This window comes from Zootermopsis nevadensis, unplaced genomic scaffold, assembly GCF_977971745.1.
Source record: "Zootermopsis nevadensis isolate Lab colony 2312 unplaced genomic scaffold, Znev_1.0 Znev_ptg000008l, whole genome shotgun sequence".
NCBI classification, from domain to species: domain Eukaryota; kingdom Metazoa; phylum Arthropoda; class Insecta; order Blattodea; family Termopsidae; genus Zootermopsis; species Zootermopsis nevadensis.
This window is the reverse complement of record NW_028259140.1, coordinates 1,008,572-1,027,464: the sequence shown is the minus strand read 5'-3', so window position 1 is coordinate 1,027,464 and position 18,893 is coordinate 1,008,572. Positions and strand designations below refer to the sequence as shown.

Genomic DNA, 18,893 nt, shown 5'->3' with positions numbered 1-18,893 from the left:
GGAAGGAAGGAAGGAAGGAAGGAAGAAGTTCCCGTCTGTGTCAGTGCAGCAGTCTGGAAGCCTGATAATTCTTGTCTTGTGACTGTGCTGTGTTAACAACATGAAACATGTTCCTTGCAATCTCCTTTCTGGTCATTGATAAAGCCTCGTATCTCCACACTCAGACAGACAAACTAAGCCCAATTCAAGCTTCGGCAAGCTTACGTTATGTTGCGTAAGGCTCGGTTAATTTTTGCTAATTTAACATACTTTAGATTAAGTTATGGCAGGTTACGTTAGGTTAGAAATGCTCGGTTAGGTTAGGTTAGGATAGGTTATGTTAGGATAGCATAGGTTAGGTTAGGAAATGTTTTGATAATCTTCGTCAAGTTTCGACATTTCTGGCCACACCTCGTCACTCCGTTACAGTACATCACGCTTAGTCACGTTTTGTCACGCTTGAGCACTCTTGGTCACGCTCAGACACACTTTTAAAATCTTCGTCATATTTTAACACTTATTATGATCTCTCGTCACGCCTAGTCAAGCTTTGTCACACTTGGTCACTAATATATAATATATTTAATTGAAGATAATGGAGTGGACATCAACAGCGGTAGTGATGAATCGAGTGATGTTAGAAAGCGATGGTCTGTGAGGAGTGGAACAATTGGAAGAAGATAAAATTATCTGATACTCTCTTCAGTGTTCATTTTCTAGTGTTCTGTAGTTCAGTGAAATCGACTTTCCTGTGCTACATACCGTGGTGATATTTTGTTTGGAGTGTACTGTACGCGGCCTGCTGCCGTCCCTTCCAGCAAACTTCTGGTAAGTGACTCGCTCCGAGGTTCCAATTCACAAAAGTTCAGCGGCCAAAATCGCTGGAACTCAGTATACCGTCATGATTCTGTCCCCAGAACCTCGTTTATTAAAGACAGTGCGTGAAGGCAATGTTGGCAATAAAATAAGTTCGGAACATGGATTTGGTAATAAGAAGCACGTTAGTGACAACTTCAAACTGACAACAAACAACGAAACTTCGTACGCCCGCAACAATGCATTTCATATCAACAAATTAAGCCACCATAAGAAACCATGGTAACAGTCAACCGGAAGTCTGTGTGTATACACAGAAATTGTAAATAGCGAAGTTGTTGATTCAGAGTAAACAAACCTTGGCGGACGGACGTTTCAGTAAGAACAGAAAAACTAATCAAGAGATCAGGATGAACGGAATACGCGATCTGGTGAGGTGGTGTATAAACACAGTATATATGGCATGTTCACGTGTAGCCAATTACGTCAGGCGAAATGATTTTCCTCAGTCAGGTCACGACATGATTGAGGGTGGAGACAACGTCACTCCGAGGTAAGTTTATTTTGGGACATGCAATATTTAAATTGTTAAAGATTAAATAATAAAATGTAAAATTTAATGCTGTACATGCCAACAATTTTTAAAAGTAATGTCGCTCTGTTTTCGAAAATAAAACGGTTTCGCTACAACTGACTTATTACTTAAATGATGTCGAGAGTTAAGCATTTTTTGGGCGAAGTCCGCATTATGTCCGTCCACTCGATTCAACTCGGGAACAAATGAAAGAATTTGGACGAAATTTGAATATCGTACGAGCGGTGATAAAATGGCGGAGGAAGAAATTTCGGGCGGTGAGAGGTAGTGGGAATTTGTTTACTGTTTATGGTGGTTACTATGGAAACCGCGGTTCATATTGATGTAAGCGGCGATCGTCCAAAATGCTCGTGTATGTGAACGTTAGGTTAGGTTAGGTTTCTTTAGATTCGGTTAGGGAATTTTAGGTTGGGATAGATTATTTAAATACGAATTCAAAATGTTAAAATCTGAAATGTGGAAATTAAAAAATGTTAAGTTTGGAGTTCGAAATTTAAAAAAGAATTGAACCCTTTGAATTTAATGGTGTTTAAAAAGTTTCAAAATTTAGGAGATTCAGAAATTGTTACATTCTGATTAATTTATAAATTTGTTTCGAGGGACAAGGCTGATGTAATATTTTATTTTTGAGATTCTTGTATTTATTACTTTATTTTTCTAAACGTTCTAAGTTTTAAAAAAGTTACTAAATCGATCTTTAATATTCGTTTAAAGCAGATGCAGAAAGGTTAACCCGCAACCCGGTTCATCCGCCTTCGGAAACGTCGAAACAAACGGAGTGAAACGAAGTGCCTGCCGTTCAGGGACCAACAGAACTTTAACGTCGATCGCGGAAGAAAGTGATGAAGACATAACAAAAGAACGAAATTAATAATCAATGTCGGTCCTCACCGTTTACGAAGAAGCGCAGTTGTTAAAGGACAAATTTTACGCGAGATACTTTTGAAAATTTTGGTTCTTTGGCCCCTTGAGGGACTGAGTCTGCACGAAGAAGCCTTGTGTCTTATATGCAGAGGAAGCGAATTAATAGACCCCGCTGAAGCCGTGCGAAAGGTCTTCGTGTGACAGGTCCACGATGGGACCAGAGTCCTCGGTTGTGGAAAATTCTCAAGACGTTACGATTTAGATTCTCGCAGCTGTGAGTACGAAGATGGCTGCCTTCTGGATTGCAGCGCCTTGTGGTCTGGTAGACGTTTACTAAACGTTTCAGAGGTCCTTGCTGTCTCCATCATCAGGGCGTCTTCGGTTTCCAGATAAATGAACTTGTCAGTCAAAGCAGAACCTTGGCCGGAGCAGGGACGCGTGGCTTCGGGAACGGGCAAGGGCAGGGTCTCCGAATGGCCATGACCCTGCCCGATCCCTACCCTACGCCCCACCTATCTGGCCAAGGTCTTGCCTTCGCTGACAACTTCATTTATCTGAGAACCGAAGACTTAAGAAATGAGAAGTTTGATGTTACTCGAGAAAAGTGCACAATAAGGAACTTCATAATTTGCACTTTTTACTAAATTTCCTGTTGGATGATCGAATCAATGAAGAAATTGGAAGGTCATGTAGCACGCGTGGGGAGATAAGAAATGTATATATCATATGTACATGGGCAAAATCTTGTGTAGGTATGGGGTTACAATAAAGGTTAAAATTTATCTCTTCTCTGTGTAAAAATGTAGTCTTGATATTTCAAAACGTTTCTACAGCAAACAAAATGTGTGTAAAACTCTTAATAAAAACCTTCACAGCTTACGACAAACTTCTATATGTTAAAACAATTGAAAAATTCCAAGTAAATATATAATTTATTCTAATAAATACAGCCTATTTGAAGTGCTTACCTCGGCTTTAAAATATTTCATACGGGTGACAGATTATTTTAAATTAATATAAAATTGTGATTATTGAATGTTAGATGATGTATTGCAGTTGGATTGGTCGTTCTGTACGACGCACTTCTGTATCAATACAAACTCCGCACTCAACTTCATTCATCTTTCAATTCGTGAGACTCAGATCAGTTGCGACGTGTCCTGAAAACAAAATTTATATTTACTTTTAGTACATCAAAGCACAACATTCCCACTTACGTAAGGACGCAATATTAGCTCTAACTGTAATTAAGGTAATAGTCCGGTCTCAGTGGGCTTTGTCACCATCCACCTGCTGGGTAATTTAAACTATTTAACCAACTACTGAAAAACTATTACTCGCTCAGCCAGTGAGATTTCCCGCCTTTTATTGAAGTCGAATATTAATTATGCCGTCTTCACAATAGATGACCATCGGACACTATCATGAGCTATATGAATCCAATACAAACGCCAAAAACCTTATTTCCCTAAAATTCGTATTAATATCATCCTCCCAACTACGTCTACGTCTTCGGAATGATCTCTTCCCTTAAGGTTTACAAACGAAAATCGTCTCCCCCATGCCCCTTCGTAGATAATGACGCACTTCTGAAACCTTCACAGTAGTTGAGGGGTTGGGAGAATTTAAAAGATGGACTTAAGGCCAGAACGAGTTTGTACAGCCCCGGTCCTGCACCCACTCACATTTGTAGTGGAAGATAAGTCTGTTGCAACAGCAGGCGGTGATGAGGCGATGTTCCCGACATGAATTCGCGTGCAGGAACGAGCAGTCCGCGTAGTTGCACTGGTACGGCAGTTCTGTGAACAAAACGGAATTTGAACTGCACATTGAGGCTTTCAGACGAGGCAGTCTGTCGCTACAACGGGGTGCATGACGTTCGCTGATTACTGCGACCCCTAAATGAACAGAACTACTTTCAGCGTAAACAAAAAACATTTCTTCATCACAAACCTAAAATGGTCAACGCTCTTCAAGGAAATGGTCGTATAGTTGTAATCCTGGGGTCTCGGGTTCGAATTTATAACTTGTGTTGGGCAAGGCCGTGGTCTAGGCAACACGGAGTTCTCCTCCGTGGCATCCCAACAATTACTCCATTCTCACACAGAAGAAGGCAATGGCAAACCACTTCTGGATCATCTGCCAAGAACGTATATGAACAGGTCCCAGTCCGAGAAAAGGATGGAAGGATCCTGTTCATATGGACCTGTCGTCAGACAGAACACTAAATAAATAATATAAAATAAATTAATCGGTTAAACCTACCGTGAGGTTTGAGGCAGCAACATGCGTCGTGCAACAGCTTGTCACTGCAGTAGCTGAACACAGATGAGTCACAGAGCGGGCAATCGTAAGGCCTGCGATCCGCTGTAAAGAAACAGCGCAACTTTCAATTCAGTTGGAGGGGTGTGAGGCGGATCATCTGTCTCAGGATACCAACCCGTGGCGGGCGTCTATGACCCCGGCAATGAAACAGTAAGCTCTAAGGGCTCTGCTCCAAAAACTTTAATCAACGAGTTCGCCTGCCTTCGTCACTTTCCTGACACTTACGATACCAGTCAAAATTCAAATTTAATCGAATTCTGTCAGAATATCGAAGTCCTGATGACGGACACAACGTTCCTTGAGCTGAGCGTTGTTAATAGCCAGGGTTGGTCCATTCCTTAGCAGCACTTGAACCAGAGCGGGGGGTGGGGGGAACTTGCAGTGCGGAGTTCAGCGCCCTGCCCCCCCCCCCCCCACCCCTGCTCCACGCTTCGAAAGCAACGCGACAAATACGTAATGTTTGCCAGTTCAGGTCTTTATCGTGTCATATCCTTTCAAACAAACATGTATAGGAGTTAGATACAAATTCGTTCTCTGGATAATTTACATACTTCATTGCCACTCGTGTTAATTTATCACAGACTCAAATTCACTGTCTGAGAAGCATGACGGTGCAGACACAAGGCAGCATACAGTGCGACACTGTTCTGTTTTGCACCCTTTTAATTACACAGCGCATGAAAAATGTTTCACATACAAATTATAATTCCCAGTTACTAATTAAGTAGCTCCACGGAACAGAAGCTAGTAGTCTCTCAGCTGGTAAAGAAGTTACAAGTTCTTTTCCCTATTAAGTCCGAATTCTCATTACAAGAAACAGTTTCTGATACCTATGAGCTACTTTAATCCAATCCACATTCTCATTCCCTGCTTAAGACACATTTTAATATTATCCTTCCATCGACACTTATGTCTTCTAAGCGCTCTCTTATTAACAGGTTTTTTCCCTTTATACGTTCATCTGATTAACGAGAACGCACGAATTTCTTCCTGTACATATTTAAATATTCATATAATTAGATGCTCGCCTGATGTTAATACTCACATGCTAAAGGCGAAACAGTCTGAGCTTCTACGATGACGTCACAGACGACGAATGAATACACGCACAGAAACAACGCAACGGCGATTCCATGTAGATCCATTTTCAGTGTCTTGGAAGTTCCGAAGACAGGAATTTCAGCTCTGCAATACCAGCACAAAAGTGCTTCGTGTTCGTGCTGAAAGGTGACTGCCTGATCTCGTCTTCCGTGAGATGTCCGCCCGTCCCACACACACACACACACACACGTAAATTCCTGTTTGGCCTGAAGACAGGTGCAAGTTGCATATTTCAAGGGGCTCTAATAACCGAGTTCACGTGAAACTGACGTCGTAAACTTACCTCCTGCTTAATTTCGAACGTGACGCGGTGTAATCTCTGTCACAGAAGACATAAAGCTTCTTCGCTTACGTAGGGCGGTGCTTAACAAATATGACGTTCGTGATAACTGAATCTTCTGCTAATTGGCACCTTTAGAACTCCTACGTACTTGAAGAAAGACTGCGACTCAATTACTCTCTGAGATCCGTACACTAACCACACTAATACGTTAGGTGTTTAAACAAAATCTGTGTAGGTAAGGGTTTAACGCGTTTCTTATTCAGAACGATTTGAAACAAGCAAACTTCATCACCATTGTTCTTCAACTGGACTGTAGAATACGCCAGCAATTCGTTAGTTAGTTGCAGCGTTGAACAAACCAATCCTACGACCACCGAGCGCAGGACGGATGACGCCTGCGAGTATCAAATCGATTAACCGGCAACACAAGAGTGACGGAGAAGTTGCCTAGGAGGCACGGCGAACTGATTAATTCCAACTGATGTCAGCTTTGTCTTCATGTACGTAACCCGCTGAGGTTTTCTCACAAATATGAGAGAAATTTACGTAAAAATTGATAAAAAAAATGCCCGATGAGGAAGTGGCGACAATATTTCTCCCACCTCTGAAGTTAGCAAGTTATTTCGAAATAAACAAAGAAGGTTAATAATTTTAAAATGCCGTGAAGTATAAATAATTTAACGTACGTCCCATATCATCATTTTCTATTTAAGTATGTTTTTATGGCCATCACAGTATTCATTCAATGACAATTCATGTATGTGAACCCTTTGAAGCCGGAACTCGTCTGTATAAAGTATTTAGGGATTCAATCCGTACCGCGAAGAAAACACAGCGCTTCACCATTACTAAGATAGAATGGTTAACGCCGTTTAAGTAAATGATCGCTGATTATTCTAGCAATCATACGGAACATTCTGTGGGCAAAATGCAGTGTTAGTAAATGTTACAGCAAGTGGTATAAATATTTACCACAGGGCTTTAAAGGGTTAAATAATAGAAAAAATATAATATACACATTGCTGTTGGCAGGTAACATCCAACCTGTGGATTCTGCATTAAAAGAGTATGGATTCATAACACGAAACAAAGATTATTGTAACCCAACTTATCGGCATCGATCCACATACGCTTCGAGCCGTCTGTTATGAACATCAGTACAATTGACATGTATACACACCACATTAATCACCAGTTTAGTCACCGACTTGTATTTACAAAGCAGTGATTTTTTTTTTCCACAGCGTACAATTTTCTAGATTTTAATATTAAAGTATCGGATATAATTATGCAAATATTTTGCAGTCTGCTTGGAAGCTTAAGCCAAAAATGTACAAAAAACATAATTTTGTCATTGGGTGTACCGACATCCACATTTCATAAAGAACAAAAATTTGGGGGCGATTTCGTATATCTGAGACCTAGAGAAATAATAAAAAGTTGAAAATAGTAGTTTGCTAAACGTCCATGACTTGCGGTGTTTAAGCAGAATTGTAAACTATGTTACGAACTAAGTAACTCCTTCCATGTCCTTGTCCCTTTTCCTGAATCAATTCCACGCAAACTTCCAGCAAAGTGCCACAAAACACTTAAGAAGCAACTCTTCTGTCGGCGCGTTATCTTGTCTCTTATAGCTGCTCATCCTTGACCACAAATGGTATTATCGGACTATGAGAACACACACGGAACAGAGCATCAATATCCTCCATGACATCGTCAGCAGACCGGCTTCTGATTTCCCTAGAAACGGAGATAAACAGCGACTTTATCAAACGCTTCCACGTTCAATTACGTAATTCTCGGTACTTTCAGAGACGAACATAAGTTAAAATAAACACAGGATAAACTTGTATGAGAAATGGGGTGACTTACAGAGCTCCTATAATATCTTCAGAAAGATCTATCGGAATTTGGCCTAATAATACGTGATTTTTGGTAGAGAAATACGCTGGAAGAAGGTGGGTAAATTAGGCGGCTGTATTTCGCGAAGATTCACTCACATTTTGCCGCTGTCACAGCCTCACAGCAGCACACCCTCAGCCTCGCATATCGCGCGCAATTACCGGCGATCGGCGAGCACCCTGGCCTCAGGTAGCAGGTGTGAGGAACGTACGGAAACCATTCTGCAACAGACAGCGGGCAATGAAACCTTGGTTGGGCATCTGTTCCCTGCCGGGTTCTTCCTCAACCCGCTGCAAGTGTCCAGACCCGGCCAGCGTCGTGAGATCTCCCTTATAAGTCCTCTACGCATTTTGTGAACTCCCTAACACATCGGGACACGCAGATCGCATTTCGCGGAAATTAACCGAAATGTTGGTATTTACCTAAACGTTCACATGGCATTACGACACTGAATTCTGTACAGACCTTATGCGGTAAGCTACGCGGTTCCATAGGGAGTTAACGAAGCAGGTGACCGAAACCGAATTATGAAACTACAGGGTGGCAAACACAACAAACCCAAATATACGCTGCGAAGAGTATTTTTAAGCCGATACATGCAGAAACGACCTCACACAAGTTGACAAATCGAAGCTGAGACACCGAAGTCATGCCGGGACATCCACCTCACGCTCCATCTCCTGTGACAAAAGAAGAGAATGACTTCATTGTTATGAGTGGCGTACGGACAGCTTCAGCTCCAGTCTGTGGACAAAGACTTTTTCTTCTGACACTGGATTTCTCACTCGTCCACGCCTCCCGTTCAGACGTGATGTTTCTTCGTTGTAACTTATGAATGTATCGACCTATGCGATCAGTTTCAAGGCTACAGTCACTTATTCTTCCATCACTTTCTTGGTTTTACCAATGAATGTTTTTTTCCTTTGGACTCGCGTTTATTGAAAATGTCTTAATTTTTTTTCCAAATGTGTTGTCCGTTCACCCGACAGACACATTTCCACTGTTAAATCTAATAAAAATAATAATTAATTCTATGGAGCAGAGTCTTTCTTCAGAAGCTAATAGTCGCTCAGCGAGTAAAGTAATTCCCACCTTATATACAACCAGAACGTTCATTACAGTATTCACATAAGCCAAAAACCAGTTCCTATTCTGGCCCATATGAATCTAATCCATAACCTCCAATCCTATTTTCCCAAGATCCATTTCAAGATCATCCTTCCATCTATACCAAGGTCTTCCAAGTGGTTTTCTCCCTCCAGGTCTTCAAACCTCGCATTTAATGATTTATTTCTAGGCGGAAGGCGGTGCGAGTTCCTGCGAGGCTGAACTTTGACTCTTTCAGGATCTTAGATTCTTCTGCGACTGCCGGCGAGTTCCTTGAACCCTCTGGCTGAGTTCTCGACCCTCACCTGTCTTGAGATGACACACCTGACGAGTGCCACATCGCATTCACGCACGCACGCACCTGTGGCACACACAAAGTCTGAACATCCCGAGACAATCGCGGAATACAGACTACGGAGGGGGACAACGCGGTACCCCGCAAAATGCTGCACCCTTCAAGACCTCTCTCTTTCCCTCTGGATCTACGCGCAAGAAGTCGTAACAAAACCAATTTGACTCAAATCTGATGCGTGTCTGTGCATGACGGCCTTATGTTGGGAACTGACCGGGTAAAATGTCATATGAGACGGACCAAAAATAGATTACGGAAGGCATTGTCGAAAAAAAAACACGTCACATATAAAAGTTTTGCAAATAAATCGTGTACAGCTGAAGTTGGCGGAACCACTGCTTCGACAAATGTTGCGACAGTACCTTGAAACAGGCCACGACAACTTCCCTCAACACGCGTTCCAATTCCCCGTCAGAGGCCTGTACAGACGGTAAGTGGTCGCCACTCCTGAATCGTGTTTAATCTCGACCCAGAGACCCGCTGTGGCCTTACCGAAGTGTCGCATGTCGCAGCAACAGTGATCTTCGACGACTGCATTTCCAGCACAGTACTCCACTTCCTCCCTAGTGCAGACTTCACATCCCGGGCGCCCGTCACCTGCAACAGCCCGAATCGGACAACTCGTATTCAAGAATCCAGTCCGTACCGCGAAGAAAACACTTCTCCTCACCATTACAAAGATTAACTGGTTAACGCTGTTTAAGGAAATAATCGCTGATTACACTCAGAATCATACAAAATGCATGAATACAAAACGTAGATTTGCTTACTGACTGTCTAAGCTGGTGGTACATATAGTTACCATTTGGCTTTAAAGGGTTAAATGGCTGGAACATTCCATCACTACTGAGTTCTCTGTATCCACTTATCCATCCACCAACGAAGAGACTTGAATGTGGGGGGGGGGGGACATACAGTCACGTGATGACTCTTGTAACTTAAAACACTTTGGTGAGAAAAGAACACACGAATTTAAAAAAAAAACAGCTGACGACTTGTAAGCGGACTTCTTAGAAAGAAGCTCAAACGAAGGTAGTCTCACTTTTCGCGGTCGAGTGACCTCGTGTTGCGCAAACCGCGTTCCTTTGTTCCGTTCTACATACCCGCCCTTCCATTGTTTCCACACGAAGAAGCTTAACAGCGAACTGCTGTTAATTATGACGAATCCCTGGCCTTCATCTCGAAATTAACATCGATTGTATTTATGAGAAAAACCTTGTTCAGTGTTGGGTATGTAGCACGCATGGGGCAAGATAAGAAATGCGTACATCTTGGCCAAAAACCCTGACGAAGTGGCCACTTGGGACATTGGGCCCTTACAAAACACACAAGCGTTTCCTTTCTAATCCCTTTCACAGTCGTCATGAAGAGACCTAACCACGGTCACGTCACATTAAAATGTACATAATAAACTGTTCACGTGATTCAACGTCGTTAAATAACCTGTGGACGAACCAGTTTGGGTTCGTGTGAGACAGAACTTTCTGATAACACGTACTGTGGCTCTAGAATGTGGCACGTGTGTGAATAATAAAGAATAACGTTTCTTAAAATGGGGTTTATGAACAGCTGTAGAAACACGGACACGTAAACCTACTTCCGCAGGCAGCTCGTACTTCCTGGAATCTAATCTACGCTGTAAGCAACTGCTGTTTCGCAAAGGGAGATAAGAAATTCATGAAATGATAATTTTCGAACATTTCTTAAAGATTTCAGGGTGTGAACTGAGATACGGTCCAGGGACGGGTTCTTCTGAGTTAGGCAAACTCGGGAAATTTACTGACTGGACGATAGACAAACCGAGCCTTCTGACTTTCGGGTAAATTGGGGATACAGCGTAACGATACGAACCAAATTCAAGCTTGCCAAACAAATTTGTGCGCGGATGTTGAATACATGATTTAATTTAAATCCTTCAAGAAGTTTCGTAACCGAGGCATCCGGCTACGCAAGCAAACATGTCCCCACCCCACCCCCCAAAATACTTTCATCTTACGCTCTTAACTTTAAAGAGAACTTTGAATTGTAATTTCTACCAATTGAAATGAGGAAGGGAAGCCGATACAATTTTTTCTAAATTGATGGTGGAGTTAAATTCGACATTGAAACGACATGTAACCCTGTCCTTACCTGCGACTTCCCTCGGAGACAAAGAAAACATGTCCATTGCCACGATCGTCATTGCATAACACGTACAATTGCTCAAATACAACGCGCTATAGTTGAACTAATGACGCTCGCATTAATGAACTATGTCCATGCGAACATCGGATGTCTGCGAGCAAACCCTTTCAAGTGACTTCTAAAAACCATGAAATTCCCCGCTGTTAATGGAACCCAGAGTTTCAGTCTATCTTCGTCACTGGACCCTATTCTGAGCCAGTTAAATCCCATCTACACCATCACATCACATTATTAAGACCACTTTTAACACCATCTTTGAGTTCGTGCCTGTAACCTAAATGGTATTAAAGTTTTCGGACCAAAAAGTCGTACGCTACACTAATTTTCCTCATGCCTGATACTCGTTCCGCCCAGCTGTTCTCATTCAACCAACGTGACAGTGTTACGATAAAGGATGAAGTTCCTCGTTACGTAATTTTCTCCAGTCCTGTTATATCACCTTTTTGTCTCTCACATTCAAAAGACCTAGGCGAGGATACGAGGATAACAGAACAATAAATCTTAAGTAGAAAGATCGACAATGGTTTATAACAATAATACTGATCAAAGCTGTCAGAAGACTCAAAAGTATCACAGACAAGTTCAGAAAGAAGAAACCTGTTTTGTTTTGTTTTTTAAAAAATACAAAAGACAAGAGTGCCTTTTCGTTTGAAACCGCTGTGTTAGACTGCTCCCACAAGCTTGCAAGATCCATAGGTTACTTCGTCATCCTTTGTTATGTATTTCAGTTGTCACGAAACGAACCAAGCTCCTGATAGCGTTTTATCACTGACGGCACAGTCATGCTTCGCTGAGTTTCTCTCCTTACGCAATCCTACACCTCAGGCAAGGCGGTCGGTCGTTGTGGACGAGAACTTTGAGTTGTTATTCATCCTCAACCAGCGCATAAAACAAACGATTTCTGGAGCCAGACAAACCACGTGACAGAAATCGGTAACTGCTCATGCGCGGTTTCCGTCCATTTCGAGTCGGTCAGCTGCCATACAGAACTTCGTAATGCGTCCGAGTGCACTCTTTCAACAATGGCGCCTGAATCACAACGCGGGTTTCTGGCTTACACAGACGTAAACATGAAAGTAATATTAAAATTGATATTAGGAGAGAGGGGTTGGAAGGTGTTGATTGGATTCATCTGACTCCACCAAGGACGACAATGAACTTCCGGTTTCCACGGAAGGAGAGAGATTTCTTGGTCATAACCTATAAAAGTTCCTGTTTTATAACGATTTGTGTGTTATGCATGGCCAAGTCCTCTGTAATGACACTAGATGGCAGAATGTTGTTTTACAAGTGACACTGCCAGTAAGAAGCACTTCCAAAAGTGATAATGGAAATGAATAAGCAATTCTTTGTTAAGTTACAACGGTCACTTTTTCTGAAGCGTTTAATTGATGAAAGTATCAGTCCTGATTGGCCATTATATATTAACAATGGTCAAAGTTACAAACTTCGGGGGGGCGGTGAAACGAGTGTGACACACGTGGACAGACACTGTACTGTTCAGGCACTGCTTGGGAACTTCACGCGATAAGCACACGGCTGTATATACGTGCGTTTGTAACACGAAAGGAAGGAGTGTCCCACATTTTCTGAAATATTTTCATACTCCAGCGACGTAATCCGGTACGCAGACTGACAACGGATTTCCTTAGCAGATGGCATTTGCCGTTAACGTTTAAATAAACAGGAAATGACACAACAATGGGGAGAGCGGCGGTTAGCCGACTGGATGTGCTAAATGAACTCACGCTGTAGAATACGCGAATCTGCCCTTAACAACACGCACTTAGGGTACGCAGCCCGCCATGTTGCAGAATGTCCCCTCAACTTTAAAAAGAAATATCACAGTTATCGATTTACATGCAGGAAGAAGTGATGGAATCGTTTATGTAGCACGTGTGGAAAGTTGGATTCAATGCTCCGGACGTACAACCAACATAACCTCAACCAATGTTCGCCCTGTACGCTACTGAGCAAAGCTTTTGTCTGAAAGCACTTGCTGATTGCAGCGCCAGTGATAGTTTGACGTCTCGACGACGCATTCATGACGAAGACTTCGTTCAAAACAATTTCCAATCCGTCATCAACATCTGAGCATTCCATTAGCAGGGTTACATTACACAGCCCAAGAATTCAAGGATTTTGTCTCTGCACAACGCAATTAATCACTTACTTACTGAGCTCAGGGTGCAACGCGCTGGCCACTGCCCTGGCTTCCCCTTGTTCCACCCGGTGTTCCACGTATTTCCCCGTCATCTGCTGCAAATCCAAGACCGTTTTCGGCACAGCTGCCGTTGCCAGAGGCAACGCGAGGCCCACGTACAGCAGCGAAACCAAAGAGACGCTGGAACGAAACATTGACCCACTGCGGTCCGTCGCCAGCCCGTGCAGACTTCTGTAACCGACGGACTCCTTGCGTTCGGTGGATCGCAAGTAGCCACGACGACCATGTGATTGTCTGGAGGCGCGGACTTTGCTGTCCCACCCACCCGACACCGCAACCAATTTCACCGTCCATAGCTCATACTGCTGGATAACTCTTACGTCACTCTCCCGTCCCCACTACTGCACTATTTATCACAGCGAATGTTGCATTGAGCTGAAATTCATGAATCTTACGCCTGAAACAGCTGACGGCGACAAGTCGCTCGCATTCCTGTTTTGCACATGGAAGGTCCAGAGATCCATTTTCAGAAGTCGAATGTCTTTTTTTATAAGCCAATATAAATGTTGGAATAGTAACTAAAAAAAACAGACCACGACTGGTTCACGACCATAACCTAAGCAGCTGAAAAAGTGTCGTTAAATAACCCCCCCCAAAAAAAATCTGAATAAAAAAACTACAGGGTGGGTGGGAAGTAAGTAGGCATGAAATAATATCTTTGCATTGGAAATATAGAGGTTATAACCACTTATAAATGCCTACTTACTTCCCACCCACCCTGTAGTTTCAGATACGAAGACTGACCAAGATATCAAAACTCTTTTGTTTCCAAATTCATTCATATTAAGACACGTTGTCTATCGCTCCATGTTCTTTGCCTTCGCAAAGTTCATGAAATGAACTCATAAGTGAGGAATTCATGCGTGCGTGTCTGTCTGTCTGTCCATCATCTTCGAAACTACAAAATATGAATTTGATTCAATTTTGTATTAGAATTTTCCACTAAACTTTACCTGATGACGGAAACAGACCCTGTTAAATAAGGAAAAAGACTTACATGGACGACGTTAAAGACATAATAATCGCGTTTTATAACAATAAATCATAGTCGAAGACATTTATCGAGAAGAAAATTGCCTAGAACTCGATCCGCGGGCGTCTTCCTCTCGAACAGATAATCACCAGGAAATAACAATAATGAGGTCAAATTTCAGCAAAATTTTGCTCGGCACAAATAATGACGTCCTCCCCCCCGTATTACGACACACTCACGACCTTCAGGGTTGTGAACAACACAGCGGAAGCCAGGTCACTTGTACCAAGGGGCCAAGCTACGCGTTGGCGTTCCTGGACTGGAATGCATCTGCAGTTAAAGGAGTTTGCTAGGAACTAATCACTTCAAATTAGTGACCTTCTCCTTACCGATAATTTCAGTAGTTGTGTAATATCAACCACGCTTCACTTACTTCTGTCCCTAAGGTCAAAGGTAAAAGCCGTCAACGAAGACAACATTCTTCGTAACCAGAGCACTAAAGAACCAGTTCAGTCGGAACCGCAACGCATGGATTGGTCAGAAAATTTTTCCGAATGATTTTCCATTACACGCGCCTTAAAAAGGGACCTTCACTAAACCTAACCTGCGTTTCTGTTCCTTAAACTGTTCGTTCGGCGAGATGAGATGACGACGATAAAGTTGTCTCCGGAATAAACAAATTGTAGTTTCTGTTAATTTATTTTACAAAACAATATCGTGGCCCCGAAGTACCTCCCACTCTTTCTGCAAACATGATGAAAAATTCTTACTGTACTCTGCTTAACGCGGTCCATTATTAAAAATATTGTGTTGTAAAAAAACAGATAACAAATGAGATGAGATATGCGTCTCTCACGGCATTAAAGATGGCGATGCTGTTCTGGGCTGTGATGCCATGTAACTTGTAGATACGAAAGCCAGAAGTAAAACCTCCTTGGAAAGCTGATAGTTGCTCAATGAACTCCCCTATTGTTATCTAACTCGACAGATCATTCAACATTCGTGCTCACTCGTCACTATTATCAACCGGATAAATCCAATCCCATAAACCATCAAGTTAAAATTAACTTTAACACTCGTATTGTCGTCGCATCTACATCGAGATCTCCCAAATACTCTCTTTCCTGTCTTAATCAGTTCACAGTCGGATTTTACGTCATAAAAGTTTTAATAGCGAGTGCTTTGCAAATCCTTCCGCGCTTTATTCCGGACAAAGAACCCGATTCCGGGCTGTAACTGTGCCAGTGCGAAGTGGCCTAGATTAAGAAGAAAAATTTTCCCACTCGATGGACCCCCGTCAGGCGTCTCCTTTCGCCAGTGGGAAAATGTTCATTCACAAATACGAGTGAACAAGGCGAGGATATTCATCCGGGTAACAAATCTCGCAGCTGCAAACGAAAATACACATCACTAAAGGTTCATGAAAATTGATAAATTTGCCATGTTTTATTGTCTCCAAATACATAAGTCATTTTCGGATGCAGGTCTAATACGGAAATTTACACCTGTAATTAAAATCAGTCGTCCTTATATTTCTTACATTTCATTTTTTTTTCTTCAAAATTGAAACCCAAATTAGTTTTTTTTGTAAAACTGTCGGTGCAGTATTTTAGCAACAACAGTCCATCATGAAGTCGTAGTCCGAACACAGAGGTTCTGGGTTCAACGGACACTGCAAGTGACCCGGACAGCGAATGGGTACGCGATCTGCAAACACAAACACGTAAGTCAGTCAGATGCATTTGTTGAGAGATTTCTGCCACCTGCCAAATTTCGTCCCACAGTTCATTTGACCTTGTTTGGTGTAGACCAGGCACGTAGCACGCATTTCAGAGATGATAAACGCGTACAAAATTTTGGATGGAAAGTAACTCGGAACACATAGGGAAGATAACATTAAGATAGATCTTACAGATGCAGCGTTGGAAGATGTGGGTTGGATTCCTCTAGCTGACGACAGGGATCGGTGGGGAGGGGTTCCATAAAACATGAGGAATTTGACTATCTGAGCTGCTCAATGGAGTTATTTCAATAGTAATGCCATACTTTAACTCTAAAACTGGTGTTGGTAGAACATCAGGGTACCAATGTGAGATAAACCAAGACGAAGCAACCGTGTTCAGGCGTGCCTGGAGAATACCACGATAACCTTAAGTCAGAAAAGTGTATATCTCAGCCGATATTAGAACCACTGCAGAGTCCAGCTAAAGCCTCGGTTATCCCTACACGTGTGTATCTTTAACACACGAAATGTGAGTCCAAGGCATAACACGTTTTCTATGAAGTGTTCCCATATCTGGAGACAAACGACCCTGAGCGATCGACTGATACCGGTGGGTCATTTGTGTGTTTGTTACGCCTCTCACTGAGGGTCTAGAGTTCAATGATCGGGCCTGGTCTCTTGTCATCTGCTTACAGCAGAAGTCCGGACGTTTCAGACGTGTTGCCGTACTGCACGGTACAAACCCTCGGTTGTTTTTGCTTATTCTCCATAAACTGTGGTGTGTTCGCTCCAAAGTATTCTCATTTGTGACAAATTTTGCCTAAGTACGAATCACTCAATACTGAATAAAATCCTTATTTATTTCTACGTACCTAACCCATCCCATCTTCCTTGATTCCATCGCCCTGATTATATTGAAGAAGAGTACCGAGATTGGAAAGACCTACTCTAGAGCCCATTTGGGTCCTGCGAAAAACCCCGGAGTGGGAAAGAATCCCTGGATTCACCTGTTTGGTTAAGATGGAATGTGGAATTTTATACACGACCTACGTGCTTCAAATTGGTTAAAAAGCTCTCAAGTTACCGGAATATCGGCCACAACCACAGCAGAATCCATGGATGACCGCGTCGTCTCTACTGCAATGATGCGGGGGGCAGTCATCAGGACCCCCACAGCGAGCTCCTCCGATGCCCCACCCGAACAGAACTGAAATTACACTCTTTCATGAGCCACTGTTCTACGTCTTGGCTCACGACAACAAAACTCTGGTCCGACAACTTACATCTCCGCGTTCTGTAAACCGAATCTTCACCGCCTGCAGGACAATGCGTGAAGATTATCCCCGTAGTTACCAGAAGTACATCAAATACACAAATCCACTTCGCCATTCTTCTCTGTGTTTTGACTGATCTTCCTTCGGAAAGTTAAGCTTAGCTTTGCTATCTAGACGCAGGTCAGAGTGGAGTCTCTATTAGGAACCAATCATTTGAAGATAATGTAGAGCATTAAGCTGCCTTCTGTTTACAGCCACCAGGTAACAGCTGTTTCGACACGTCACGTGATACACCGTCGCGTGAACATTAGTGCACTCACACACAAGAACAATAAATAACATAGACGAACCCGGTTTAAACGAGTCTCCTTTATAAAGAACGTGGTTCAAAGTTTGTAACAAAAGTACAGTCGTACAATGGACGGCGTCTCAGCTGCGTAATTTATTAGCAGTACTGTGCAAGTCGAAATGCATGCTTCCGTAACTATCGAGGCTAATTAAAACGTTTAAATAAAATTAATATTTACAAAAATGTTGCTGGTATGAACGAATGTCACTAGTTACAGCATATTTCGCAAAAGTAAAATATGTTTATAATAAACCTATTTCTAAAATTATTTTCAGGATTTTTCCATCGTGTTCTTTAAAATCGCGACGTTTCGGAGGCTGGTTCTGTCTCAGTCTTCAGGTGAGAGTAGATTAGCGATATAGACTAACTCTAACGGACCCAACAGAGTAGGTACCTCTCACCTGAACACGGAGACAGAACCAGCCTCCGAAACGTCGTGATTTTAAAATAACAGACGATAGAAAAAGTCCTGACAATAATTTTCGATGTAAACTACCGTCATCAAAACCTTTTAGAATTGAATAAACCTAATGTTACGTCTGGTATAAATTCTGCGTGACAGATTCTAGCAGTCGAACTGCCTTTGAGAGTATCGGACATGCAGATCGAAAATCGAGTTCCAATTGCTGTAATTATTACAGTTCACAATTTTGACTTCAACTTTGTTTAGTGTCCTTTATCGCACTTCTGAAACGGTACCCACGTAAAAATCCACATGGCATCCGAATCCAGACGACCACCCTCCAAACAAATTATGACGAGTATTATTTCCTGTGCTTGAACCCTAAAACATCAGGGCAACGCTTTCACTGGAACACCGACGCCTTTCTCTTTCTCATGCT

The 18,893-nt window shown here is 42.4% G+C and overlaps 3 protein-coding genes and 1 long non-coding RNA gene across 5 annotated transcripts; 1 reads left to right on the top strand and 3 right to left on the bottom strand.

Moving 5' to 3' along the window:
• Window positions 1-1,211: 1,211 nt before the first annotated feature.
• On the top strand, window positions 1,212-3,036 carry LOC147874438 (uncharacterized). Of its 2 annotated transcripts, none has more exons than XR_015534090.1 (2): window positions 1,212-1,348; window positions 2,108-3,036. It is a non-coding gene; the product is annotated as an uncharacterized LOC147874438 (long non-coding RNA). The 2 variants fall into 2 exon arrangements; XR_015534089.1 differs by having other exon boundaries at window positions 1,217-1,348; window positions 2,105-3,036.
• A 4-nt stretch (window positions 3,037-3,040) lies between these two features.
• Window positions 3,041-6,542, bottom strand: LOC110831758 (uncharacterized). The gene is made up of 4 exons (XM_087344806.1): window positions 5,625-6,542; window positions 4,520-4,621; window positions 3,940-4,053; window positions 3,041-3,414 (listed from the first exon to the last, which is right to left on the bottom strand). Coding segments are annotated over exons 1-4 (318 nt in total). The 5' UTR covers window positions 5,725-6,542; the 3' UTR covers window positions 3,041-3,412.
• A 108-nt stretch (window positions 6,543-6,650) lies between these two features.
• LOC110831749 (uncharacterized) lies at window positions 6,651-14,061 on the bottom strand. The gene is made up of 4 exons (XM_022068104.2): window positions 13,686-14,061; window positions 9,817-9,921; window positions 7,964-8,086; window positions 6,651-7,703 (listed from the first exon to the last, which is right to left on the bottom strand). The coding sequence occupies exons 1-4, from the start codon at window positions 13,864-13,866 to the stop codon at window positions 7,624-7,626; spliced, it is 489 nt and encodes a 162-aa protein (XP_021923796.1). The 5' UTR covers window positions 13,867-14,061; the 3' UTR covers window positions 6,651-7,623.
• A 2,061-nt stretch (window positions 14,062-16,122) lies between these two features.
• On the bottom strand, window positions 16,123-18,022 carry LOC110831741 (uncharacterized). Its single transcript, XM_087344790.1, has 3 exons — window positions 17,712-18,022; window positions 17,513-17,635; window positions 16,123-16,412 (listed from the first exon to the last, which is right to left on the bottom strand). The coding sequence occupies exons 1-3, from the start codon at window positions 17,815-17,817 to the stop codon at window positions 16,315-16,317; spliced, it is 327 nt and encodes a 108-aa protein (XP_087200916.1). The 5' UTR covers window positions 17,818-18,022; the 3' UTR covers window positions 16,123-16,314.
• Between the last annotated feature and the right edge of the window lie 871 nt (window positions 18,023-18,893).